The 26985-nt window shown below is 45.8% G+C and overlaps 2 protein-coding genes across 7 annotated transcripts in view; one reads left to right on the forward strand and one right to left on the reverse strand.

Annotated features, from left to right (window-relative positions):
* GAS8 (growth arrest specific 8) overlaps positions 1 to 18656 on the forward strand; it is a 34329-nt gene extending 15673 nt beyond the window's left edge. For 2 of the 5 annotated variants that reach the window (XR_008915061.1, XR_008915066.1), the window contains 9 exons: positions 1468 to 1522; positions 2098 to 2303; positions 3081 to 3248; positions 3819 to 3905; positions 7945 to 8154; positions 10654 to 10719; positions 13225 to 13477; positions 13965 to 14085; positions 16220 to 16373. Coding sequence is in view for 2 of the 5 variants with exons in the window: in XM_056811203.1 (XP_056667181.1) it covers positions 1468 to 1522; positions 2098 to 2303; positions 3081 to 3248; positions 3819 to 3905; positions 7945 to 8154; positions 10654 to 10719; positions 13225 to 13374 (942 nt within the window). In the remaining 3 variants the exon portion in view is untranslated. Of the gene's footprint in view, positions 1 to 1467; positions 1523 to 2097; positions 2304 to 3080; positions 3249 to 3818; positions 3906 to 7944; positions 8155 to 10653; positions 10720 to 13224; positions 13631 to 13964; positions 14086 to 16219; positions 16374 to 17966; positions 18032 to 18115 lie in introns of those variants that run through there. The other 3 variants (XM_056811203.1, XM_056811210.1, XR_008915067.1) reach the window with 2 other exon arrangements.
* On the reverse strand, positions 13853 to 17218 carry LOC100027752 (5-hydroxyisourate hydrolase-like). Of its 2 annotated transcripts, none has more exons than XM_007477343.3 (4): positions 17107 to 17218; positions 15936 to 16075; positions 14724 to 14859; positions 13853 to 14050 (listed from the first exon to the last, which is right to left on the reverse strand). In XM_007477343.3, exons 2-4 carry the CDS (start codon positions 16064 to 16066, stop codon positions 13961 to 13963), a joined length of 357 nt encoding a protein of 118 aa, XP_007477405.1. In that variant the 5' UTR covers positions 16067 to 16075; positions 17107 to 17218; the 3' UTR covers positions 13853 to 13960. The 2 variants fall into 2 exon arrangements, with proteins under 2 accessions (XP_007477405.1, XP_001377958.3); XM_001377921.5 differs by having other exon boundaries at positions 16685 to 17162.
* Positions 18657 to 26985: the final 8329 nt, after the last annotated feature.

Genomic DNA, 26985 nt, shown 5'->3' on the forward strand with positions numbered 1-26985 from the left:
ATAGGCCATTTTCTGGAGAGGTTGTGGCTGGGGAGGAGGAAGGGGAAGCGCCCCAGCCAGACCTTCCTTCCTTGTCAAATGAAAAGTGCAATTGTGGGCCTGACGCGGGGGGGGGCTTCTAGCGGTTCGAAAACCAGAGAATGTTAATGTGTGTGACTCTGGTGCCCGCTAGAGGCAAGGGAGGGGGCATTTCCCAGGGCCTTGGCAGCTGCCGAGGGCTCATCAGATTGACCAGCCCCCTACTGCACTAGCATTAATGATGTTGTTCATATTAGTGATGCCAATGAAGTAGTGCAGAGGGCAAGCTAAGTGGCTCAGTGGCTCTTGGAGCATCAGGCCTGGAGATGGTCATTGTGGGTTCAAATCTGGCCTCACACATTTCTGAGCTGGTTGACCCTGAACAAGTCACTTAACCCCCAGTGCCCAGCCCTTACCATTCTTCTGTCTCAGAACCAATACTCAGCATTGATTCTAAGATGGAAGAAAAGGGTTTAAACAGACAAAACCCAATCTGACCTCAGATACTTACTAGGGGTATGAGCCTAGGCAAGTCACTTAACCTCCGAGGTTACCAGACCCTTGCCACCCATCTGCCTTGGAACTGATACTAAGACAGAAGGTAAGGGTTTAAAATGTTTTTAATTTTAAAAAGGCAGTAGCAATGCAGCATAGTGTACGGAGTGGTGGATTTTAAATCAGACTTGTGTTCCAGTTCTGCCATAGACACTTATTAGTTGTGTGAGAACGAGCAGGTCGCCAAACTCCTTCTCAAAGTTAAGAAAAGCCTCAGTTTCTTTATTTGAAAGCAGAGACAATAAGACTTGCATGATTTATCTCACAGAGTTGTCATGAGGAAAACAAGTTATAGACTGCAAGATTCTATCTATATACAAGTTATTCCAGATAGAGAGGAGGAATCAAATCAGGTTACCTTCCATAGTATATAATTTTATCACCAAAGCTCATGATTCTTCCTCTCAACAGCATTATATGCATGCAGGTCTAAAATGGATTTTGAAATAGGTTATTAACTTCTTTGCTAAATAAACTGAAATCTGCTTTAGCTAAAAATGCTACTTTGTAAATAAATGTAAGAAATCAGAGGCAGAGAATGGTCTGCTTTTGGGAAAAACAAACCTCTCATAGGGACAGAGCATAGTGAATATGCTTCTGTGCAGGGAGCTGAATAAGATGCTGTGCCGGGGGAATCGACCTTGCCCTGATAATGTCATCATAAATCCAGGCATATCTTTTTCCTAGGACAGTAAAGCTATGGAACATGATAATCACTGGAATCATTTTATCCAACATATTGTATTCTCTACACAGAGGAGAAACTAATTCACCAAAGCAAAGGGATTTTCCAGGCAGCAAAGATACTTGGTTGAGCCGAGTATGACTCCCCCAAATTGTCCATCTGTTATTTTTGCAGAGCTCCTGTAATGCTGTACTTTTTTTTTTTAACAGAAACATGATGAGGAAATCACTCGTATGAGAAATGACTTTGAGAGACAAGTACGAGGTTAGTTATATAATCTTGTGAATCTCTTTCCTCTGCTATGTCAAAACTGTTTAGCAAATCTAACTTCCTTCCCAGAAAAGTGCGTATCCTCCTGACAAAAAAGTAGTCTTTAGGCCTGGTGTAATGCTACCACTACCTCTATTGTTCTGAGGAAAAAAAGAGAAGGGGGCATTTCCAGGGCTACTTTGCCTGCCTTCAACAGCAGGGTGGGCTAATATGGAGACTTAGGTGAGAAGTCAATGGGACATTGTGTCCACATGTGCTCCTTCTCTAGAACCATTCAGGCAGAATCCTTAGAGCTTCTGGCCCTTTGCTCAGCTCTGTGTAGAGGCTCCCAGGGCAGTTCTCTGAGCATGTCTAACAGTAAAGTTTTTCTAGTCAGTCTGTAGCATGACAGTTCATTAAGCCAGTCTCTGCAGGAGCATCTTGCAACAGGCCCAGTTTTCTGGAGTCCATAAGAACCTAGTTGGTCCCAAACCTGCTACATTGCTCCTGATCCAGGTCCACTGGTACTGAGGGCCTTCATAGCTCCTTGTCTGCCCCTGCTAAACTGCTCTGTGCATTGTTTCCTTCAGAGATTGAGGCCAAATATGATAAGAAGATGAAAATGCTTCGAGATGAGCTGGATCTTCGGAGAAAGACAGAGATCCATGAGGTTGAGGAGAGGAAGAATGGCCAAATCAACACATTGATGAAGAACCACGAGAAGGCCTTCAGCGACATCAAGAACTATTACAATGACATAACCCTGAACAATCTGGCTCTCATCAACTCTCTCAAGGTGACCTACCCCCAGCATCTTTTCCAATCCTATGATATCTCCCTAGCTACTCCCAGGGACCCTTGTTTGCTCCCGATTTGAAATTGCCCATGAAACCCAGTGATCATTGGCCCAGGGCACTTGCAGCCTTTTGTGGCATGGTGGTCATGTCCTCCTTGTTAAGTGTGGGTTGGAATGGCAAGAGCCAGGGACCAGGAATCAGCTGACCTGATTCTTCTTGCCTGCTAGCTATGTGGTTGTAGCCAAGTGGTCCAGCCTCTGAGCCTCAGACTCTCCTGCTAGCTATGTGGTTGTGGCCAAGTGGTCCAGCCTCTGAGCCTCAGACTCTCCAGCTGTGAACAGAAATAATGATAAGTGGATGACTTGCTGCTTCAGGGGAAGTGTTGCTGTGAGATTCACACAAGAGGCTACTATAAAGTGCTTTGGTTCTGCAGGGTCATATGCTTCTCTCTACCTACTGTTGCTTAGAGGAGAAGTCTAGGCAATTTCCTGAGGCCCAGGTAGAGGGCATATTTTGAACCCAGGTCTTCAGTACAACACCACTAGGCCATATTGTCTTTCAACTGGGCTTTTATCACTCTTCTTTCTTTCCTGAGCACATTTGTGTTGATTTCCCTTTGAGACACTGATTAAGCCTATTTCCTTCCATAATCTGACCAGTTAATTCCCAAAAAGTTTGCAGGATCTAGTTGGAAAATTTTCACCAGCAAACAGAAGTATCTTTGCTTTCCATTTCCTTCCTGTATCTGCCTCACATGCTCATTCTTTTCTCTGCAGGAGCAAATGGAGGACATGAAAAAGAAGGAGGACCATTTAGAAAAGGAGATGGCAGAAGTCATGATGCAGAACAAGAGGCTGGCGGATCCTCTGCAGAAGGCCCGAGAAGAACTGATAGAACTACATAGGAAATTGGTCAACTATGAAAAGGATAAACAGGCCCTGACTGTGAGTCCCCTTCTGAGCTCACTGTTTTTCCAGGAGGGATTCTCATTGTTGTTTGTGTAGCCCCCAGTGCTTATAGCTGGGCTTACAGGCGAAGAAGCAGTCATGAATTGTGCTCTCTCTGAGGCCTAACCCTAACCCCTGCTTGTACTTAGAGCTTTTGGGTGAAGAGGAAAAGGGAAGCCTGGCGACCTTTATTGTGTTGGATGTTAAGGAGAAATCTAGCGCAAAGCTCACCTGGTTCCCTTCTTTATCATCCTCTCCTTTTCCTGGAGGCTCTGTAGGAGGGCCAGTAAGGAGGTTTGGTGGATTATCTCAGGGAAATAAAGCTAGATTGAGAGGGGGAGAAACCCCCATACTCCTGCTTTTGCAAAGATGCTGAGCTTGGTCAGAATGATGCCTGCTCTTTTACCAGCAGATGCTGCCTTGCTCAGGCTTCAGCTGCTCATGTGTTTGAGCTGCTCCTTTCTGGAGGTTATTTTTAGCCTTGACAACTCCCGAGAGTCAGCACTGAACCGATGCCGATTAGGCCCAACCGTGTTTCTGCCCCTTTCCCTCTCGTTTTCTCTTCAGAGTACAAAAGCCCGTTTGAAAGTCACTGAGAAGGATTTGAAAGACCTGCAGTGGGAGCACGAAGTGTTAGAGCAGCGGTTCATCAAGGTGAGAAAACTGCTGTGGGGTCGCAGGGGATGAGGACTGGTGAAGGGTGCAACCAGCATCCTCAGGGGCAGGGGCAGACAGACACTCTCCTTCTCCCTCCCTGTGACCATCTGAGAGTGAAGTTCAAATCTTCCTGGATATCAACTAGAGTCACTTGGCAGATGGAACATTGTGATAGGAATCAAGACTTTCACCTTCTTCTGGATTCTTGTCTTTTAATTGTTCTCTATGCTTTGAAGTCTCTCCATTTGTAAACTAGGAATAGTATCACCTCTTTCTTGTAGATTCTGCATCTTGAGACTAATAGTTTGTGATGTGCTTATCAGAGGAAAGGGGTCTGAGGCAAAAGAAAGTCAATCCCCAGTTAGGGAAAATATGGACCATTTGACCAGTGAGACCATGAGACTGAAACCTAATGCGCACCTTCAGAAATTCACTGCTGAGGGACAAGGAAAGGGGGGCCTGACTAGGTGCTACTCTTCAACCAAGATTTTTAGGCCCTGGCTAATCTATGACTTGACTGCCTTTGTATCTCTGAATTTCCTCTTGGGCTTAAGAGTCAGTCAACAAGCATTTATGTGCTTCCCTTTGTGTTAAGTGCTTGGAATACAAAAAGAAGGACAGAAAACATAGTGCCTACCTGCCCTCCAGAAGCTCACATTCTAATGGGGGAGACACCACACAATAATTACATACATGCAGTATAAATAGAAAGAGAGAAGACACTAGCAATGGGACAGAAGACCAGCCTTTTACAGAAGGTGGGATTTGAGCTGAATCATGAAGGAGGCTAGGGAAGCCAAGAAGCAGATAATAAGAGAAGTGAGAGGTTTATTCAACCAGTGAAAAGACAGGAGAGATGTGGATTGAGATGAAGAATCCCAGGTTCAAATCTGGCTTCAGACATTTCCTAGCTATGTGAGTCTGGGCAAGTCACTTAACCTCCCCCCCCCCCCCCACCTCTTACTGTTTTTTCTGCCTTGGAACCAATACATTAGTATTCTTCCTAAGACCAGAAAATAAGGGTTTAAAAAAAAAAAGAAAAGACAATGGAGGAGGCCCAGTGTGGCTGGATTGTAAAGAAGGGAGAGGGGAGCAAAGTGTAAGCAGAATGAAAAGGTCAGAAGGGGCCACACAAGAAAGAGCATTTGGTTTTGATCCTGTAATTAATGGAGAGCCAGTGGATGTTAGTGAACACAACATGTTGGGACCTGGCTTCAGGAAAGTCCCCTCAGCAGCTGAGTGGAGGGAGTAGAAGTCGAAAGAGACTTGAGGCAGGGAAGCTGCAGCTGCAATGATCCAAGTGTGAGGTAATGAGAAAGTGTGCCAGGCTAGTGGTCGTGGGAGTGGAGAGAAGGCTGTGGGTGCCATGAAGGTGTCAGTGACAAGACTAGACAGCAGATTGGAGATTTGGGGCAAGGAGTCCGAGTGAGGAACGGAGGATAACACTAATGTTGCTGGTGAGCCTGGATAAATGAGAGAATGATAGAGCCCAGATTAGTCATTGGAAAGTTGCTGGGAAGGGAACAAGCTTGGATTTGAGATGCCTCTGGGTCATCCAGTTTGAGGTGTTTGTTATACAGGCCTGGAGCTTGGGAGAGAGCCATGGGCTGGATGGACAGGTCTGAGAATTATGTATCTAGAGACAAGAGCTGAACACTTGGGAACCAACAGACTTTACAGACAACTATAGCAGTATACTTGATTTAACAGTAATATATGGCAGGTGAAGGCTGTCCTGGTCTGAACCTTTCTGAATTTCTTGAGCTGGGTTGCATTTCAAAATAGTGCTTGAATTATCGTCACCTACTAGCAAAAGTGGATGATTTCCTGTTACAGTGAAACTTTTGCTGCAAAAATATTCCTGTTACATATGGCTGGTGCTTTGTGTAAGGTGTTCTATGGAAATTTATTTTCCTTTTAAATTACCTAAATTTATAACATTTGAATATTACTATTTAGAGATTGATATAGGATCCCCAGGAACAGACAGAGAGACAGATAGATATAGATAGATCTCCAAAGAATCAGTAAGATGTGATTTCTTTCATTTTTACTCTCACTTTATGTCTTAGAATCAATACTAAGTATTGGTTCCAAGGCAGAAGAATGTAAGGGCTAGGCAGCTGGGGTTAACTAGCCCAGAGCGACAACAGCTAGGAGGAAAAGTGTCTGAGGTCTGATTTGAACCCAGGACCTCCTGTCTCCAGGCCCAGTTTACCATCCACTGAGCCTCCTAGCTGCCCCCTAGACATGATATCTTAATTAACTGATGATCTTAAATGATGGGATGTCCCAGGATATTTGGGCCCCTACCCCCCAACCCCTAGTATTTTATTTTCTGAGATCACCTTCCATCTACTTTGCCTATATCTTGTGTGTACCTAGTTATTTTCATGTTCTCTCCTCCTTTAGAATGTAAGCTCCTTGAGGGCAAGGATCCATGTTGCCTTTCTTTACATTTCCAGTACTTGGCATATCATGTCTATCACCTACTGGGCATTTCATAAATGCATGTTTATTGACTTACTGAGTTATACAAAAGGAAGAATAGAGCTGAGAGTGAAAGAGCTTCATGATAGCTCTTAATGTTAAGATCCTGGGACCTTGTAGTAATCATGAGGCCAGGAGCCTTCCTTCCCTCCTTAACAAAAAAAGTGTGTATTAACGGAGAAGCAAGTGAATTAGGAATGAGAAACTTTGTCATTTGGCTATAAATTTTTATATCTTTATCTTGTTCTGTGATTTTAAAAGTTTTTAGCATCAACTATCAGAGGAAAAAACCTTTCTCCTGATAGAACTAAAGACATATGACTTCAAATATGGCAGCAAATTTCAAAAAAAGTTCTAATTGGCAAAACATTGTCATCATTGAGTCATTCAGTTGTGTCTGACCCTGTGTGACTTTGTCCATGAGGTTTTCTTGGCAAAGATACTAGAGTGGTTTGCTTCTCCTTCTCCAGTGTGTCCTCATTTAACAAATGAGGAACTGAGGCAAGTAGGAACCAAGTGATTTGCCCAGAGTCACATAGCCAGTAAATGTTCGAGGTCAGATTTGAATCTCAGATCTTCCTAATTTCAGATACAACACGCTATCCATTGTGGCCACCTAGCTGCCCAGCAAGCCAAAGAACCTGACAATTTTAGGAAACTGTTAGCCCACTGATCAAGTAATTATGTATGCACTAGGTTTGAAGTTTGTGAAACTTTAACCATTTGTAAACATATAGATTCTTTACTAGGATTCTGAAAAGTCCAAAGCACACAACAGATAGCTTGTGGGAGATTTCATAGGCCTGGTTTTGTTGGGGAATTAAGGCATGGGGCAGTGGGGTTGGCCAAGACCACATGACCAGATGATGATGGAGAAAGAGGAGGAAACCCAGGAATTAGAGCTTAGTCCCCAATTCCATTCTGCCTCTCCTCTTTCAGAGGATGGTCTGTCTAGTTTTAACCAAGTCCAGATCTTTGAACAATGTTTTTCTGAAAGAGAAGAACTTTGTGTTGAGCTAGTGCATTAAAAAAACATTTGAGGGAAGTTGGGTAGCTCAATGTATTGAGAGCCAGGCCTAGAAATCCTAGGTTCAAATCTGGCCCCAGACACTGCCCAGCTGTGTGACTCTGGGCAAGTCACTTGGCCCCCGTTGCCTAGCCCTTACCACTCTTCTGCCTTGGAACCAATACACATTATTGATTCCAAGACAGAAGGTAAAGGTTTAAAATAAATAAATAAAGAAATACCCTTGCACATTCCACTTGAAGGGCAGTTGCTCTGACCATCACTGTGGGGTAATCTGGGTGCAATTGTGAAACTTTGGAATGAAATGTCCAATCTGGTTAGCTTGATTACAGTTAGATACCCCGAGTGTCTGCTTCTGCTTAAGCCATCTCCCATTGCCTTTGGAGAAATGACAAAAACATGGGTCATTTTCTCTCCAGTGAATTGCAGGTGTTCTGTAAGCCTTGATGCTACTTGTCAGTGAAAGCTTTCCCTAAGATATGATTTTGTTTCTCCCCACATTCCCTTTTCCTGAACCAGGTACAAGTAGAACGAGATGATCTGTATGCCAAGTTCAATAAAGCCATCCTAGAAGTACAGCAGAAAACTGGCTTCAAGAATCTGATCCTGGAGCGCAAGCTGGCAACCATGGCAAATGTGATGGAGAGGAAGGAGGTGCAGCTGAATGAAATCCTCTCAGCCTCCAACCTTGACCCCGAAGCCCTGTCGGTGGTCTCCCGAAAACTGGAGGTATGGGCACTTTGGAAGTGTTTGGACAGAGGGCTTCTTCTCTCACTGTGCTTTTTCATAAGCCTGGGCAATTGAGGTATCTGTTGTTGCCCTGTTTTTGAGAGTTCCCTCCAAACGCAGGATGTTTCCTTTATGGCTTGTTTTCCTGATGATGTAAATGGGAACTTGTTATCCAGCTGCATCTAAGATCTTTGACAGTTAAATGATGATGGGTTTGAGAGGGCGAGATCTTCAAAGTCTCTTTGATGGTCTGCTTTCATCTTGGCTCCAGCAGGTACTCCCTCCAGGTCCTTGGGCAGATACATAATGCCTGGAGAAAAGAGCTGTCAGTTGGCTCTCTGTTTAGACCAGCGCTGTCACTTTTGACAGGGCTTGGGGGTGGGTAGGTGGGGCAAATGTTCTTTCTGGAAGAGATGGCCCATTGGACCATATTGATCCAACTAGCAGCATAATGGGATGGGATGGCAGATGACATTTCCTTTATGACTCAGATAGGAATCAGGAACCCAATACTTCCAAGTGGGAGAAACACCCCCTCTATCCCCTCATTTAAGGGCAGTGAAAAGCGTGCTGACTACAAGAGTCAGGAGACCCTGAATTGACTCCCACTAGACTAGGTGGACAAGTTAGGTGTGCTCTGGGGCTGTTTCCCCCTATAGCAAAGGTGTGGAAGTTCACCAAGAGGATTTCTAAGGTTCCTTTGAGCTCTAATTCTGTAATGCCATGATTTCACAGAAAGGGCAGGTGAAACAGGGTAAGGGACCTTTGGAGCCACTATAGAGGATGATTGTGTTGAGAGACTTGGATGTTTTTGTCACCTGAAGAAGTCCAGCTCCATATTTTCTGTTGATCCACCCTGTACCACCTTGGGAAGGGTCCTGGGGAGTCAGGAATCAGTCAGGCATCTCCTTCAAAACAAGTTACCATCATCTGCTACATTCAAGCTCTCTGTTCTGGCATTCAGAGGCAGTCGGTGTTTGCTCTTGAGCTTTTGAGTTGCTTATCACAAAAGCAGATCCAGAACCAGAAGCATAATGCCTTCCCCTGCAGGCCTTGCCATTTGACACATTCTCAGCTTGCATTGCTGCCCAGGAATAGGGAGGAAGCCTTCACTCTTTCTCAGAGGAGGTGCTTTTTCTGTCTTCATAATCATTAGATTTTAGGATTACTCTTTGTTGTAAAGTTATCTGGAATATGTTTGGTTAACTTTACGTGTCTGCCATCTTCCTCTACTCGTGTAGTAAGCTCTCTCTGACCTTGCCCTCAAACCTCTGAAGGGCAAGGGATGATGGCAGAGGCAGACACAGGATATCGGTCATTCTCTGGGACATGCTTGATGGCCTCTCTGCCACTGCACAAGCTTTGCCTTTGGGTATAAGCCTATGCAAGTTTTGCATTGGGTTGGCTGCCATGAAATGATGTGCAAGAGAATTGGAGGACTTTCCTCTCTGGAGGGCATGGCCTATTCTGGCCCCTTTCCATAGTTAGAAAGCAGAATGAAGCTGAATGTGATGCGTACCTGGAGAGTCCTGTGCAGATCAAAGCTGTTTCCTTTGGAGCCAACACAAAACTTGTCTTAAGTGGATTCATGTCTTCTAGTCCTAATCAGTTAGTAATGGGGCAGTGAGGTGGCTTAGTGGATAGAGCGCCAGGCCTCAGGTATACCTGACTTCAAATCTGGCTTCAGACTCTTTACTAACTGTGTGACCCTGGGCAAGTCATTTAACCCTATTTGCCTCAGTTTCCCAGTCTGTAAAATGAGCTGGAGAAGGAAATGGCAAACTATTCCAGTATCTGCCAAGAAAGCCCTAATGGGGATATGAAGTCAGACATGACTGATGCGACTCAATGACAAGTTCACTGATAGAGACAACTTATTGTAGAAAGTGTCCTGTATGCCGGGGCAGAGAACCTCCTCTGGAAACTCTGCTTGGAAAACCTGGAATCCTACCCCCAAGGGGGAGGAGGCTTCTCAAGGGATTAACTGATGTGTCCTCTCCCTTCAGGAAACATGTTGTCATCTTATTTTTGTTTGACAGAAGAGGCATTTTGAGATGAATGGAAGTCAAAATGATTTGTCCAAGGTCACCCTCCACTCTTCTCATTGCCAGGGCTCTTCTCTCACTCTCTCTCAGAATGAAGAGCCCTGAAGGGCTAATTAGCTAAAGAAAGCTGTCAGAAATAGCATTAGACCAGCCAGTGCTGATATGTAGGGCACATTCACATCCCTCTTCCAGAGGGGAATAAGAGTGTGAAGCAAGTTCCATTCTCTCTGGGGGAAGAAAGACCCTCCCTCCCCACCTTCACTCTTACACCAGCTAAACTCAGTCGCAGAAGCTGTGAGGCTGATGTTCAAAGCCTTCACTGCCTGCCCATGTTTGGGGTCCTCTCTTTAGTGCCTGTCTAGAAGTTCTGGGACCAACCACAGTTTATTTGGGGCTCATTGGCTCTCAACTTAACTCAAGTCTCATAGCCAACCTATTTGCTTTCCCTCTTCAGGATGTTCTGGAATCTAAAAATAATGCTATCAAGGAGCTGCAGTACGAGCTTGCCCGGGTTTGCAAGGTAAGATTGAGACTGGCTAAGGGAGGTTTGGGTGAAAATGAGGGTATGGGAAGTGGTTGCTGACAGTGTGAAAAGGCATTAGATCCCTCTCTTTGGCACCACCACATTTCCCAAACTTTCTTCGTAGTTTTATCCAAAATCAGTGCTAGGTTTGATGTGGTAACGTGAGAGCCATTTGTGCCTATGGAGAACCCTGAGGGTTCCATCTTTCAACATAGTGGCATGGAGAATGTTTCCCGCCTTTACATCCTTTCCCAAACCATGTTTTATTGATGTTCTCTGACTTGGATTTGGAATCAGCAGGTCTAGATTCAGATTCTTGGCCTGTGTGACATCAGCCAAAGTCCTATGACCCATTGGGCCACAATCTCCTTGTCTAGACCAGGGAGCCCCTATGGTCCCTTTCACCTCCATAACCTGTGACCACCTTTCCTTCCTAAGAGGTGTGGGACACACTTGCTAAAACAGAGGGGTTTCCTCTTAGTTACACAACATTCACCTGCTCTCCTGGAGAGGAGTTGAGCTTATGGGGGCAGGGGTAGGGAGAGTGGGAACCAGTTTTACTAGATCTCACCCATAGGGAGCTGGCTTCTAGAGGAATGGACTTTTTCTTTGTTTTTGGATGTATTGGGTGATATTTATTGGTTAATCTTCACCTCCAAGCATCTAGCACTGTCAATGCACAGAGATGGTTTTTGGTAATAATTTGACAAATGAACCTGGATCATCCTACAAACACATGCTTATGGCTTATCAGCTCCCTTAGGAGATTTCACTCTGTCTCATCTCAGGCACTGGGTTGGGATGTTATTTATTATTTAGCATCTTTGCATCTGCCTTAAATCTCTGGATTTTCTTCTGCTGCTCTATCAGTTTTTCTTCTTCGCCTGCCATAGTCAGGATGTCTATACCTTTAGTGTTTTCAGGACTGTGGTCTTAACTCTGACTGCCCCTAGTTGACCTTTAGTCTTTGGTTTATCTTTTGAAAACGTGCTCTGTAAATCACATGCTCTTTAAATCCTTATTACTCATTATTCTTTAATATCATCCTTTAAGACTATACTTTATCCTTTCATTCTTGTCGCTTTTTATTCTCTTCCTTGCTACCTCAGCCCTGCAACTTACTCTCTGTCTCTTACCTCTTATCCAAATTTGGGGCTATTTCCTCCCCTATCCTATCTTAAAGGATGATATTAAAGAATAATGAGTAATAAGGATTTAAAGAGCACGTTTTCAAAAGAAAAACCAAAGACTAAAGGCCAACTAGGGGCAGTCAGAGTTAAGATCACAGTCCTGAAAACACTAAAGGTATAGACATCCTGACTATGAGGCAGTCTACTGGCAGCTGTGCTGGGGGACAGCAGCTGTACCAGAATAGTAACTTGGTTAAGGTTAAGCATATAATTCTTTTGGGATGAACACTGGCAGAGGCAGTGTCTCCATTCTGGCTCTGTATAACCCCCAGCAGGCCTCTTGTCACTCTGCCTTTGTGCAACACCTAGTCTAAAGGACTTGGTGTGTTCAGATGCGCACTGGATCCCATTCCAGTGCCTCATCATGGATCAGGCAACTCTGGGTTCTTTGTGGATGGACTTCATGAAGCTCAGAGTAAGAAAGTCTTTGTTTAAAGACCCAGTGAAGGACAGGATGTCTGATGTTCAAGGACCAGCCTGGATAAATCAGAGGCTTGTTTAGTACTAGTTAGGAGGCTTCTAGTCTGCATTGGTGAAGGGACTTGTCCCCACTGACGGGATCTCAGACCCTTGAAGGGCCAGGACTCAATAGACAATGTGCCCCATTTCAGCCTTTGGGCCCACCAGAGTTAGGAGTATACCTGCTGGCTCATTCTCTAGCAGATCCCTCCCATATCCCCCCTTCTTTTCCTGGCTCAGCTCTCTAGTTGCTTCCTTCCCCCAGAGCTCTGGCTCAACTTCATAAACACTTGGTTCTTTCATGTCCCTCATTCACACCTCTTTGCCTATCTTTGAAACAAGGGTTTGGGTGTTTTTTGGTCTTCCCTTAAATGGGGGTGGGGTGGAGATAATGAAAAGATACATCTTTATTAAGTGAAAAATAAGAGAAGGAATATTGATTCAGTGAGCAATGATGAATATGGAGAATTCAGAGAAACTTGGAAAGACTATGTGAACTGATGCATTGAAGTTAGGAGAACGATTTATGTGCTGACCCCAATTCATAGAAAAGAAAACCATGAAAGACTTCCCAAGTGATCCACGCAGACTTGGCAGTAGTAACTCCAGAGGACTAATGATGAACCCTGCCTCTGGCCTGGGACAGAGGGAGGCCGTTTTTTTCTGACTGGGCCAGGGTCTTGATTTTCCCTGGGACTTACTTGTTACAAGGGAGGGTTTCTCATAGTAGGGTTGGGAGAGCCACTGGGAACAGAGAAAATGTTTTTAAAAAATTAAGAGGAAAAGCTGTCATACAAGCAGGAGCATGGTGTATCCCCAGGGCCAACCTTCCCTTTCCTTTCTTTTCCTGCAGGCGCACAATGACTTGTTGCGAACATATGAAGCCAAGCTCATTGCCTTTGGAATCCCTCTGGATAACGTGGGGTTCAAGCCTCTGGAGACATCAGTGGTAGGACAGGCCCTGGGGCATGGCCCAGCCGGACTGGTGTCTACGCCTACGTAACCTGGATGGACCTCCACCTGCCCTTCCCTCCCCAGCCACAGCCATCGAGTAGGCCAGATGCTGCCCATGGCTGAGGAGCTGAAGCTGAGCCAAGCCTCCAGAGGTGTTTGCTCTACGTGCACCCCCTTTCATAGACTTAAGGACGGTTATTTTTATAAACTATCCTGAGCAGATGACATTTTAACAATTTGCCTCTTCACCTTGTCCTCTGTTTCAAGGAAACATTAAATCGGGCCCAGGCATAGGGGAGAAGCTATACTGTGTTTTCTTGGTGGCCGGTCCCTGTCCGAGAATCACCGTCTGCCCTTCTCTGATCCCCCTACCCCCAGCCTCCTCACACACTTTTCCCCAGCCCGCTGCCCTGTGGCCTCCCCAAACCTCCGACCCGACTCCTGGGGGCAGAGCCAATTGTCCATGCCTTTCAAGGTCCCCCCCACCCCCCAGCCCCTGGGAGGCAGTGAAGGAGCAAGCCGCCCGCTGAGGCCAGCACACAATTTATTGATCTCAGCAGCATCCCAGGAAATGACCGAGGGGGAAAGGGAGCCGCTGGGATGGCTGCTCACTTGTGTCTCTGGTTCTTGGCTGTCTAGCTCCCTCTGTAGGTGGTGTAGGAGAACGGACTCAGCAGCAAGGGCACGTGGAACTTTTGGGCCTCGTTTGTGATGCTGAAAACGACCTGAGAGAGAGAAGCAGTGGGCGGGCGGGATGCAGGTAGGTGAGCCCAGACCCCCAAGGCAAGGCTAGGTTGTCTGGAGGAGAGGGGCCACCATCGCCTTCAAGGGGAAAATGAGTCAGCAGAGGCAGGGCCTGCCTTGTGGGGGCGGGATGACTGCCAGCCTAACTGGGTCCTGGCGCCTCAGCAGTGATGCTCCAACAGGCAGGGTTCTTCTGCCCATGACGCACATTTTGTTTTGCTTTCTCACTTGAAAGGAAGGCTTACAGCCTATTAGGTACACCAAGGCATGTCCCTCAGCTCCAGCAAGCCTGGAGGGTCCCAGGTCTAGGAGAACAGATACATTCAGGGTAGATCATATCATGGGCCAGCTATAGCAAGTGGGCACCGTGGAGGGAGAACTGGACAAGAGACAAGAGGACTGGAGTTCAAATCCTGCCCAACATTTACTAACTGCTCAGCCCTGGGCAAGCCACTTAACCTCTGTTTGTCTCAGTTTCCTCATCTGTTAAATGGGCATGATAATAATAGCACCTCCTTCAGGGGGTGGCTGTGAGGATAAACTGAGATCATCCATGTAAAGGCCAGCTATGACATGATTGCAGAGCTGAGTCTGGAGGCCCTCCCTGCCCCCGCTGCCTCGGCCTGATGCTGCCTTCCCCTTGTGAACTTTTACCTCCACATAGGGGTAGAAGCTGGTTTGTCCCATCTTGTTCCAGTAGCCTTCTGTGTCAAAGAACAGCTTGTAGGTTCCAGCCTTCATTTGATCAGGAGTCAGAAGTCCGGGGCAGCGGCCATCGGCATTGGTGTAACTGGAGAAGGGAGAAGGCTGAGGATTAGAAAGCAGGAGCTCCATCCCCTCCAGCCTAGACTGGGAGGCAGTGGAGGCCAGCCTCCAGGCCTTCAGGGGGGACTTTGGGGATCTCCCTCCTCCATCTCCCCTAGCCTGGCAGGTGCCGGAGGGGATGCTATATGTTAGTTAGACCAAACTTCTCTGGCCCTGAAGTAGGGATCACCAGAAACTGTGATAGACCTATCCTTTTTTCTTTTTAAAACCTTATTTTCTGTGTTAGTAGAGGCTAGACAAATGATGAAGTAACCTGCCCAGGTTCTTACAGCCAGAAAGCGTCTAAGGGCAGATCTGAACCCAGGTCCTCCTGCCTCCAAGCCTGGCGCTCCCTGGAGCTGCCCAGCCCTTCATGGTGGAGCAGGAACCAACCCAAAACATTAAAAAAAGGGCAAATCATTTGAAACTCAAACAGAGCTGTTCTCTTTGCCATCATGGCAAACCTCAGCCTAAACCAGAGGGTCAGAACCCGAGACCCTGCCCCAAGGAGCATGGTCCGCCACCTCCCTGCCCATGCAAGTCCCATCCCTCCAGGGGCTACCAGAGCTCCCGCTTCTTCCGGCCATTCCCCTGGTCACTAGAAGGGGGAGACCAGCCGCTTCAGAGGATGAAGAAGGGAAAGGGCCCCCTGGCCGTGCACCAGAGCTCGGGAGCCCAGTTCAACCCTAATGAGATGGTCCTGATGGAGAGAGGCCAGTGGGATGCCATGGGTCAGGCCCTGGGCATGAACCCTGAGCCAGGAGCTTGCCTCTCTGGGGCCCAGGCCTGGAACAAAACCGACAATGGGGCCCCCATGGTGGCCACCGATGGTCCCTTCCCTCCCAGGCCTGACCCTTGCCTGGGAGGGGAGAAAGGGAGAGAACGTAGGCCTAGAGCCTCCATTAAGGCCTTTACAGACCCAGCCTGCACCCCTGGGGGGAGCCTAGGAGAAAGCCAGGGAGGAGAAAGGGGGATCCACGTTCCCCTTGGAGCCTTCCTCGTTTTCCTCACAGAGTGCAGGGCAGCTGGGGCCTGGGCCCCTGGGCCACTCGCCCCCCTTACCTTTTCCTCAGCTCTGTCCATTGCTGCTTACAGTCTCCCAGCCTGAAGAGGCGAAGGCAGAGGCCCCGGGCCGGCAGACCGGAGGCCGTGTCCAGCACGTGTGTGGTCAGTGGGCTGCTCACTGCCTCCATGCCTCCTTTCTGCGGGGTGAGAAAAGGCTGTAGGGCACAGTCCGGACACCTGGCCCACACCCAGCCCCGTCAGGGGGATGTTTGCTGAGCGCCGGTGATTGGGCAACTCTTTAGAGAGAAAACAAATGCCCCGACTTGTCCTGTTTTCTTTAGGGCGCACAGACCCAGCGATGAGAAAATAGACAGCGGAGGCTTCTCAGGGCTTGGGCCCAGCGGGTTTGCTTGTGCCGTGGATGTCCTCCCAAGCTCCCAGCCAGCTGGGCTGCGTAGTCCTAGGCTCAGAACCAGGACCCAACGCTGACCCGAGGCAAGTCACCAACCTCGGAGCCTCCGTTTCCTCATCTGTAAAATGGGGGTCATGCTGGGCCCTGCCTCCCCAGAGCACCGTATACATGGGACGGACCTCCCTGATTAGAAATTGAAGCCTGGCCGGCCTCCCTCTCCTATGGCCACTTCTCAGGGCCATCGGGCCTTCTTGGAGAGTGGCAAGCCCCTGCCGCTCGGCTTTATGGGCCGGGGGGAGCTTTTCACTGATGGGCTCCTAAAGAGGGCCCTGGCCCAGGGGAGGCCTGCCCGGCCTCTGGCCTTCTGGCGCTCGGCCCTTCCCGGCCCACTTACCTCTCCGGGGCAGAGATGCTGCTGGACCAGGTGCAGCCGCTGCGCACTCATGGGACCAAGCTCCCGAGTGGAAGCAGGGGAGGACCTGGGGCTCCCAGAGTTCACTGGGAGGAGGACCAGAGGGCAGAGGCAGGGCCAGCCCAGGGAGGCCAGAGGTCAGCTCCCTAACCTGGTGCTAACCCTGGGAAAGGGCCAGGAGAGGCCTAACAGATGGGAAGGTAAACATCTCTCCCCCCCTCCCCCCAGTGAGAGGGCAGGCAGAGTTTGGGGGGTGGGGGTGGGGCTCATTTGCTGGCACAAGCATGGAACGGCAGCCCAGCTAAGGCCTGGCAGGGATCCCCATGGCCGCTCCCTCTGGGCCTCCCCGGCCCAACCCCCTGGCCTCCTGGCCTCCTGGCAGCGGGACTGGCCCCTCTACCCACCCGGTTGTGGACTGCCCTGGCTGAGCCAAATGCAGAAGGTTGCAGTGAAGTTTGCAGAAGGAAAGTCTCCTGGAAGAGGCCCTGGATAAGGAGCAAGGCTCCTCCCTAGAATTAGGGGGGGTGTCGGGGGAGGGATGGGCCTCAGCCAGTTAGACACTACCTGGGCCCCAGGGGAGGAGCCAGGCTGGAGACCTATGGAGGCTAGCCTCTCCAGCTCCAGGGCCCGCTGCTTCCTCCTTCCCCAGCCCCTCCGTCCTGGGTCCCCAGGCCTTGTCCCGGCCAGGCCTCAGTGGCTCCCTCCCTACTCTCCTACCTGGAGGGGAGAGAAAACTGAGGACAATAACTGAAACGGTGGAGGAGGAAAGGACCCCAATTGAGGAAAGGCAGCTGGGAGTCAGGGCTTGGGGTCCCTGGGAAGAGGCCAGACTGGGAAAAAGGAAGTGGCAGGCCACAGACTGCTCACTGAGCCACGGAAACAGCCTGAAATGATGAGTCAGATGGAACTTACTTGGGGGGGCCCTTCAGGCTTATCAGGGGGGAAGAGGGGGTACTCCTGAGAGCAGCACCAGCACCTTTGCCCAGGACCCCCAAGTTCTGTTTCTCGTTGGACTTTTCCTCTGTCTGTCTCTCTCTGTCTCTCTCCCTCCTGGCTTGGCGCCTCTCTTAGGTGCTACCCCATCCTGGTCCACCTTGAGGCCAGCCCCCCCATCCCAACAACCCGCATGCTCTGTAACACTGACACTGAGGGGAGATTCGGGGTTCCCCTTTCCTTGGGATTCTCGGGCCTGGCAGGGCGAGCTCGGGCAGGATGGCCCGCCACATCCCAAGGCCACTAAGGTGAGGGCTGCATTTCCCAGCAGATGTCTGTCTCTCTGAAGTTTCTGGTGTGGGATTGGGAGCAAGAGGAAAGCCTGAAGAAAGAAAGGTAAATGGGTCACTGGGAGAGTGGGGGGCGCCGAGACAGTCTACTCTGGGAATCACACTTCGTGTCTTCCTTAACCTTTATCAGTGCGAGACAAGACGGAGCTGAAGGAGTGAGAGGAACCTCGTTATCTCCGGTGATTAAAGGTGTCAAATTCTGGCCGTAGAAACCTGTGCTTGTGCTTTACTGCTAATAGTTAGGGAGAACTTGGTGTCCGAGATGAGGTAGAACCTCCTCGGCCCGCTCCTCTCCTCTGGGGACAGAGTCCTCTTGTGCCATTGGCCCTGGTGTCTGGCCTCGGCCCCCAGAGGGGGATGGGTCTGCAATGTTGCCCAGAATTGTAGTTTTCCCAGGAAATCTCCCCTATTGAGTCACCGGCGAGGGTCCAGGGACGTTCCCACCCTCCGTGGTTCTGCGTTACTGCACCAGCCCGTTCCCTGGATGCTGTCGGCTCCATTCTCTGTTCAGAATGTCCGGAGTAGATGAACGTCCAGCCACTCATTCTGTGGGGTCACGTTCCCTGCCAAGGGGCCGCTCCTCCAGGCAGAGCCTGCTTTGTGTCCCTCTTTGTACCCAGAACAGCGCCTGGCGTGTAAATGCTTAATAAATGCTCGCTGAATTACATCGATTTGGATTGTATTATTCTAGACTGAAAAATCTCCATTAGCTTCGGAGAGCAATAGCAAGCAGCCCCGGAAACTGACTTTGTGCCATTGCTCAAACTTCCCTGAAGCTTTCCCACCCTCGTGCCTCGGCTGATACGATGGCCTCCAAATCCTTCTGTCGAAGCGATGCCCGTGGGCGCCCGTGGTGGCTGAGTGGGCAGAGAGCCAGGCCTGGAGGGGCATGTCCACAGACCCTTCCTGGCTGTCTGGACAAGTCACTTCACCCCAATGCCCAGCCTCTAGACGCCGTCGCTTCCATGAAGCAGAGCTGGATTCCATCTGCTAGAAATGGTCTTTCTTTTCTGTGCAATCCTGGGCTTGCTGTGGCCCCCTTGTGCCCAGGATCAGGTCTCCACTGGCCTTTGGGTGCTTCTTTGGAGTCTGCAGCATACTTTGATTTATATTCTTATTCAATATCCTTTAGGCATCTCAAACTCAATGTGTCCAAATCAATGCATTTTCCCTCCCTCTTCCAAACTCTGCCAGATCACCACTACCTTCCAGTCACTTAACGCCACACATTAATCAGTAAATCTTGTCACTACTTTTTTGCAAGGCTTCTCTTGTGTCTGGCTTCTCTGCATTCATTTGGTCCTCTTCTGGCCTTTCCTCTATTCCTGTGGTCCACAACCCTGACTCTGGCCCTCCTCTCCTCTTTCCTAGGCTTCTTGTCTCCTCTCTCCAATCCAGCCACCATTCCATGAACAATGTTTTTCCTAATGTGCCCATCTGACCGTGTCATTCCCCTACTTAACAAACTCCAGTTCCTGTAGAACTAAATATACACTCGTCTGACGTCCAGAACGGATCATCACCTGTCCCCCAACCTGCCTTTCTATAGCCTTTCTCATCCAGTCTCAACTCCCCAATCAGACTGACCTCATGGCACTCCTGTCTCCTTTGCTCCCCTTACCTGGAAAGGACTCTCTTCATCCCTTCCTCTAAAAAAAACACTTTTTTTTTTTTAGTGGGCAAACTGGGGTTGTGACTTGCCCTGGGTCACACAGCTAGGAAATGTCCAAGGCTAGATTTGAACTCATAAAGAAGCGTCTTCCTGATTCCAAGTCCAGTACTCTATCCAAGCCCCCCTAGCTACCCTTCAACAGCCACTTTCAACATGACTTTCTTCATCTCCCTAGATACTTACTTTTCCATCTCAAAATTACCTTTTATTTATTTTATATATATTTTGTCCTTAGCTACATATATAGTGTTTCCTCTGAGAAAGTGTATGCTTCTTAGGGAAAGAAGCAATTTCAGTTTTGTCTTTGTCTCTCCAATACCTGACACAGTGTCTCCACAAGTTCTCATGTTTTATGAAGTGATGTGGTTAACAAATGAATCACAGTCCTTTATAAGAATTTACAAATAGCTTTAATTTTTCAAAGCAATCCTTGGCTGCCCTGTTCTTAGGAAGAAAAGCAAGTATCTACAGGTTGGAATGGTTTGTTAGATTCTTCTTTCCCTATCAAATAATGCTTTGCATTAGTTAAACCTCTTTTTGAAATGGTGATAGTCCATATAGATGTTTATTCCCTTATCCATTTCCCATTTTTTAGCATCAGTAACTTGCTTAAATAGGTTGGGTCAAGGCAATTTTAATTTCATCCTATATCTGTCTCTTTTTTAAACTTCTAATTTAGGTTGTATTTTTATTTTTACTCTCTCATAATTTGATGGTATCCATGATCAGAGCTGATTGAGAAATGATATATTGATAATAAAGCATTCCCCCAATATATAGTAAACTTCATTTTTAAAAATTATCTTAGTCATTGTTTTCCATGTCCAGAACCTTCTGACTCTCTTCTTGGAAGATAATATTCATGACAAAGGGTAAATGATAGATATTGGGCTTGCTGGGAAAACGGGCACATTGATGCATTGTTGGTGGGGCTGTGAATTGTTCCAATCATTCTGCAAATGAATTTGGAACTATATCCCCAATCTTTGACCCAATGATACCACTAAGAAGTCTAATTACCCAAAGAGTCCAAAGGAAGAGAAGACCAACCTATATGTATAAAAATATTTATAGTAACTTTTTTGTAGTGGCAAAAAAAAAGGAAACTAAAGAGGTGCCAACAATTGGGGGAATGATTTGAACAAATTTCGTTATGTGAATTAATGGAATACTGTTGTAGTGTATGAAATGACAAAAAAAAATTTCAGAGAAACCTAGGAAATCTTATGTGCAGAGTAAGATAAGTGGAAACAGAAGAACAATTTATATAAGAACATTTTAAAGATAATTTCACAAGACTTAAGAACTCAAGAACAAGCATGAATCCAGAGGACTGCTGATGACAAAGCATGGCCCTCATCTCCTAACAGAAAGGTCATGGACTTTGGACACAGAACAAAACATATTTTTGTACCTAACCAGTGCAGGAATTCCTTTTACTTGACTTTTTTTTGTTACTTTTTTCTTTCTCTACCTGAGGCAAAGGAGGCAGGAGGCAAGAGGAAGAAATATTTTTTTGTTGTTGTTCATTGAAAAAAGGAAAACATATATAGACATCGTTTCTACATAATCTGCCAACTACCTTCATTTTTTGAGCTAAATCATGTTTCTTGACATGTTTTGGGTTGTTTGTTTTTGTTTTTGTTTTTTGTCATCTCTTATACTCATCTTTGCACACTGGTCACCAAGTATTTCGATCGACAGACAGACAGACAGACAGACAGAGACAGACAGACAGACAGATAGATAGATAGATAGATAGATAGATAGATAGATAGATAGATAGATAGATAGATAGATAGATGGATGGATGGATGGATGGATGGATAGATAGATAGATAGATAGATAGATAGATAGATAGATAGATAGATAGATAGATAGATAGATGGATGGATGGATGGATGGATAGATAGATAGATAGATAGATAGATAGATAGATAGATAGATAGATAGATGGCTAGATAGATAGATAGATAGATAGATAGTATATATTGATGTAAAATGGAAGGTCTTATTGAGTCCTTCATAGAATTTCTTTATCTTCTGTAACATGTTGCATAAACCTCAATTATCAAATAACATTGGGAGATGTTATTTATTTTTCCCCTTTCATGCTCATAAGCATTGTAAGACAAGATGATGACCCATGAAATGCTTCTTGTTGCTTTTGGATGCAAGACCAAAAACCAATCCCTTTATTTACCTGTCCCAAGAGAACCTTTGAATCAGCAGCTTCCTCTGGTTTTCATTTCTAGTGAGAATATTTGGATACCAAAGTAGGAACAATAATGTGTCCCTGTGGGGGCAGCTTGATGTCATGGAGAAAACATCAAATTTAGACTTGGAAGACCTGGGCTCCAGGGGCTGCTAATTTATTTAGTAAAAATGATGTAGAGGCAGCTGGGTAGCTCAATGGATTGAGAGTCAGGCCCAGAGATGGTAGGTCCTGGGTTCAAATCTGGCCTCAGACAGTTCCTAGCTGTGTGACCCTGGGCACACTTTTTACCTATTTACCAATTACCTAACCCTTACCACTCTTCTGCTTTAGCACCAATACCCAGGATTCATTCTATGATGGAATGTAAGGGTTTTAAAAAATAAGTAAATAAATAAAAATAAAAATGATGTATATATTTAATCCATGCTAGTTTTTCATAAGTTTTTAGTATTTAGTTTATATTATATATATAAAAGTTCATTTAGTAGTTAATCGTTTATTTAGTATTTCATTGATTATGCATGTATTTGGTATTTCATTGGTTATATATAGTGTATATATATAAATATACCAGTTTATTTAGTATCTATGATGCATATATGTATGTATTTAGTATAAGCTATTTTGTATTAGTTTATTTGTAGTATAAGTTTATTAGTAATAAGTGTATTTGTATATATGTAGTACATGTGGATGTGTATACAAGTGTATGTAAAGTATTTTGTCTTTAATATTTAGTTTATTGTTTATATATTTAGTATATATCTATACCAGTTTATCTAGTATTTATTTAATATTTCATTTGTTGTGTATATATACACCAATTTATTTAGTATTTAGTTTATTATGTATATATTTAGCACATATATAACTATTTAGTATTTAGTACTTCCTTTATTATGTATATATTTGTATTTTCATATATACACACCAATTGTTTAGTACTTAGTTTATTATGTATATATTTAGAATATCCATATATCAGTCTATTTAGTATTTAAGTACTTATTTGGGATTTCATTTATTACATATAGATTTATATACACATACCAGTTTATTTACTACTTTATTATGTATATAGAATATTAGTATTAATATATAGTAGTTATATATTATGTTAAGCATATATTTTCCATATAATAACATAATACATTTATATTATATATTAATTATATATAATCATTAGTTTATATATGTATGTATCTATTTAGGCAATATTATTTGTTACTTTTGAAGGTGCATTGCTGCTCACATCCACCAGGGGGCAGGCTAGAGCCATGTTCCTCTAAGGCGTGCCAGGACTCATGAGGAAGTTTAGAACTGAATCTCAAATACCCAGATACTCGGTATTAGTTTTAGTCTTTCATGCTCAGCCTGGACTCATCCGCGTAGTTCCCCCAGACCTCCCCCCGGCACTCGCCCTCATTCAGCCGGGATGAAGTCAATGGAACAATCTTCTGCTTCTTCCCACACATCCCCGCTCGGTGGGAATTTCCCAGAAGCTCCTGAGCCTGGGGAAGGGGCTGCGGGCTGCCGCTGCCTCCCAGCTCCGCTCCCTCCTCCTTTCTTTGTAGGTACAGCCCCTCTAGCGGGGAATCACCGATTACCACTATCCTACCGAAATGAAGGCCTCTTTCTTCAGGAATTTTATTAAGCTCTTACAGTATAAAGGAACCCCGTGAGCTCCAGAGACAGGTAAAACGGAAATGGTTCCTGACTCCCAGGCGGGAGAAGATGCCTAGCCGTGTGTCGTGCATTTGAAATGAATCTGAGACATGAGCAAATGATAAAAGTGCTTTTTATACTAATAAAGTCAGATATAAATAACGAGATGTTCATCATTCATGGATGGGCAAATGCAATATAATAAAATGAAAATGCTACCAAATAAATAAGAAATGAATGAATGAATGAATGAAAGGAATATAGGAGGATGCAGCAAGGTGATGCAATGGATGGGGTGTCAGGCTGGAGTCGGGAAGACAGGAGTTCAAATATGACCCCAAATGTTTCCTAGCTGTGGGATCCTGGGAAAGTCACTTCACCCTGTTTGCCCCAAATAAATAAAATATAATGGATATAAGATAACTCCAGGAGGGAGGTTATTAGTGAGAATTAGGGAAGCTCGAGCTGGGATGTTTTTAAGGAATTCAGGGGTTTTTAGAGGTGGAGGTGAGGAGCGCATGCCTTCCAGGAACGGAGAATAGTCAGTGCAAAGAAGGCGCCCAGATGGGTGCAGAACAGCCAGTATCTCAAGATTATGTTCCAAAAGAGGAGTAATGTGGAAGAAATTCAAAAAGATCAGAAAAGGAAAAAATCATGAAAAAGACTCAATGATCTTGAAGCAATAGGAGTGCCTGGATCTTGTTGAGCAAGGTGGTTATGTGAAAATGACTAGAGGATGGAGTGGAGGAGGGTCCATGTAAAGTGGAAGGAATGCACAGGAAGTGTGCAAAAAGGGTCTTTAAAAGTAGTGGCAGCTTCCTTGTGAAGTCCAGTTCTTCAGAGTTTGGAGTTCCAGTTGGAGGCTGGTGAAGGATCTGCTTGGTGGACCTGAGACTCTGAAATTTGGTAATATTGTTCTTGAAAATCTTCCTTCTATCACATGGGCAAGTGCAAAGGCTGACTCCCTTTCCTGGCTTTTCTGGAGGTACTAGCCTCCAGAGAGGCCCCTCATCTTGGAGGAAGCCTAGTGGCTAGAGTCCTTGTTTAATTTACCTCTGGGCCTCCTTTGCTGGGGTCTCTGAAGCCCTCCCTGGTTCTGACCAGGCCAGAGTAATTATCTACTCTTTCTCTTATTTCCTTACTTTTAAATCTTTCTCCTTTTGTAAATAAACTACCATAAAAAGTCATCTTGACTTGAATAATATAATTTCGGAGACCATGTTTTTATACAGTTAGTCCTACCTTTTTATTTTAACCCTTACAACCTGGAGTCAGGAAGACCTGGGTTCAAATCTAATTTCACTCATTAGCTGTATAACCCTGGGCAAGTCACTTAACCCCAACACAGTTTTCTCATCTGTTAAATGGAAGAAGGAAATGGCAAACCACTCCAGTATCTCTGTCAAGAAAACCCCAAAAGGGATCACAAAGAGTAGGATGTGACTGAAAACATATCAACAACAACCCAAGAGTGGTAGCTATGTGAGTAGAAAGGAGGGGATGTATAGTAGAGAAATAGAGGGGGCAGCTAGGTAGCTCAGGCCTAGAGTCAGTCAGGCCTAGAGATGGGGGATCCTGGGTTCAGATGTGAACTCAGACACTCTCCAGCTGTGTGACCCTGGGCAAGTCACTTGACCCCCATTTCCTAGCCCTTACTGCTCTTCTGCCTTGGAACCAAGGCACAATATTGATTCTAAGATGGTAGATAAGGGTTTAAAAAAAGAAAGAATGAAATAGAAACCTTGAGTAACCTCAACAGCAATAGGAAAATGCATGTTGGTTCCAAGCAAGCTGCACCATATTGTCATACTGATGACTTGCCCTAGAAGGAGCATAGAAGATGCCACCAGGAACATGTGTGGTCCGAAAAGGTGGGTCTACCATGTAGGCAAGACAGCCTGAATGCTCCACTGGAATCCATAAATTAAAAAATAGAAAATGCCCATTGGTAGATAAATGAAGCAGCATTTATTTCAAGACATGGAAAAGAATCATAGAGGCAACATGGAAAGTATTAAATTCCTGGGTCAGATCCTAGTTCAGAATATTTCCTTGTTGTGTGAACTTGGCCAAAATACTTCCGTTCCTTGGTATTTGTTCCTATGGGGTGCTAAACCTACCTCACAGAATTATTGGGAGGAAAGTACTTTATAAAACTAAAGATACTATGAGTTATTGATGGGGAGGAATGGTGGTACACCTTCATTCTGAGCATGGGAACATCCACTGCATTTCTGCCCTTTAGATGAGAGAGGTTAGTTGGAGATAAAGCTTGATTTGGGTAAAGTTCTTGGCCACCTTCCAAGAAGACCATCGCTTATAGTCTCAAGGCATCTAGAAGTCTCCAGAGCTCTGCACTTGTGGGCAGCCCTAGAGAATGGCCCAAATCTGCTGTTCCTGCTCTTTCTTCTTCCCTCCCCACCTATTGCCATCTCTTAGGGTTTAAGATTCCCTTCCCCATTTTCAGAAGATGAGTCAGATCAGATGAATCTTGCCTTACAAGGTGGAGAGACAGTCCATAGGGCCATTTATGGAGTCTTTGCTATGTGGGAAGGAAGAGGACAAGGAACCAAATGGAAAATGGCTTCATTGTGAAGTGACTTTCTTCAACCTTCTCTCTGCAAGAGGCTAGGTGTGTAGAGAGGCACCTTTGGGGGATGGCCCAAGAGGACAGTGGGAGGGGAAAGTCACTCCCCCTGAAACCCAAGAATGTTCTTTCCCCCCTAGAACACTGGAGCCAGCATTGTCCTTAGCTCACTCCCTATGCCTTTAGGGCCTGGGGGATGGAAAGGAGGGGCTCTGAGTCATCTTGTTTCTATCCTTTGGGTAATAACTGATTCCTTTCTTCCCAGAGCTTGTTTGGTTGAAATAGTGTCTCCAGAGTTTCCTCGTCTTCACTATATATTTCTCATCAGGGAAATGGGGTTAGGGTGGTATGGTGGAAAGCTAGTATCTTTGCCACTAGCTGTGACTGTCACCTGCCCTCTTTGGGCCTGTTTCCTCATCTTTAAAAGGAGAAAATTGAAAAAAAATGTAATGAAAGGAGGGGATTGGCCTAGGTGATCTCTGCAATACCTTCCGGCTTTTAGACTTTGTGATTCTAAAGCAGTACAGACAGCAAAACTTTATTTTTCCCTGCATGTGGTAATGTCAAGAAAATACTTGGCACGCTCCTTCCTATTCCCACTCTCATCCCCTATCTCAAATGGCATAGGAAGCAGCCTTGGTTAATTCGAAGCGCCATATCCAGTTGGTCCCCAAGACATTTTCAATAGTCAAAAAATATTTATTAAGTCCTACTATGTGCTGAGAATATTATAATAATAAGATAGGACCTGCCCTCAAGGAGTTTACAATGAAATGGGGGAAGACATGGAGATAAGGAGTGGAACCACTGCACAGTATTGATTCTAAGATAGAAGGCAAGGATTAAAAAAAAAAAGG

Source organism: Monodelphis domestica, chromosome 1 (genome assembly GCF_027887165.1).
Source record: "Monodelphis domestica isolate mMonDom1 chromosome 1, mMonDom1.pri, whole genome shotgun sequence".
Classification (NCBI taxonomy): domain Eukaryota; kingdom Metazoa; phylum Chordata; class Mammalia; order Didelphimorphia; family Didelphidae; genus Monodelphis; species Monodelphis domestica.